General features: G+C 61.6%; 1 protein-coding gene across 1 annotated transcript in view; it reads right to left on the reverse strand.

Annotated features, from left to right (window-relative positions):
• Window positions 1-721, reverse strand: part of ADGRA2 (adhesion G protein-coupled receptor A2) — a 29,026-nt gene that overhangs the window by 17,074 nt on the left and 11,231 nt on the right. The window contains 3 exon segments of the mRNA XM_035896038.1: window positions 98-277; window positions 411-560; window positions 643-721. The exon segment at window positions 643-721 is cut by the window's right edge and continues 14 nt beyond it. Coding sequence (XP_035751931.1) covers window positions 98-277; window positions 411-560; window positions 643-721 — 409 coding nt within the window.

The raw sequence follows: 721 nt of genomic DNA on the forward strand, positions 1-721 counted from the left end.
CCAGAGACCCCTGGCATGGCCAGGAACCCCCCCTGGCATAGGCAGAGACCCTGCACCAGTAGCCCAACCATCTTCTCCCCCCTCCTCAGCCCCCCACTGCCCCCCACTCACCACCACCATGTGAGTGCTGGGAGTTGCTGCTGAGCGTGTGGGCAGCGATCTTCTCCAGGGAGCGGACGATGCTGGTGCAAGCCTTCTCCTCCTTCTGTGACATCCACAGGATGTGGTCATCCACCAGCATGATGTTGCTGGCCATCTCCACGATCACGTCCGTCAGCTGCAAGGACAGCAAGCGGCTCTGCAAAGAGCTACTGCCATCCCCAGTGGCAAACACCCCAGTTCACGCTTTTCCACCCCAGAAATCACTGGCAGGGCTGGGACAAGCAGCAGGCAGGAGAAGCGCTCATTACCTGCTTGATCTGGTCCACGTAGCCGATAAACTTCTCAATCATCTGGGCCACGTAGAGGACATCAACCATGTCCGAGAAGTTGGCCGCCTCGGCCGTGTAGACACGGAGCTGGTGAGCCAGGGTCAGGGCGTTGGAGGCGTTGATGGGCATCTGCAGAGCAGGGGGACGGTCACCGGCTGCGCCAGCCCTCCCCGCATGGCCGTGCCTGTCTCCCCCCAGGTCTCCAGCTTACCAGCACGAAGGTGTAGAGGACGCGGGTGATGTCGTTGGTGTAGAGGCAGTGGCAGTAGTCTCCCTCCTCCCAGCGCCCA

The sequence above is a fragment of the Egretta garzetta genome, unplaced genomic scaffold (assembly GCF_000687185.1).
Source record: "Egretta garzetta isolate BGI_Z169 unplaced genomic scaffold, ASM68718v1 scaffold296, whole genome shotgun sequence".
NCBI lineage: Eukaryota > Metazoa > Chordata > Aves > Pelecaniformes > Ardeidae > Egretta > Egretta garzetta.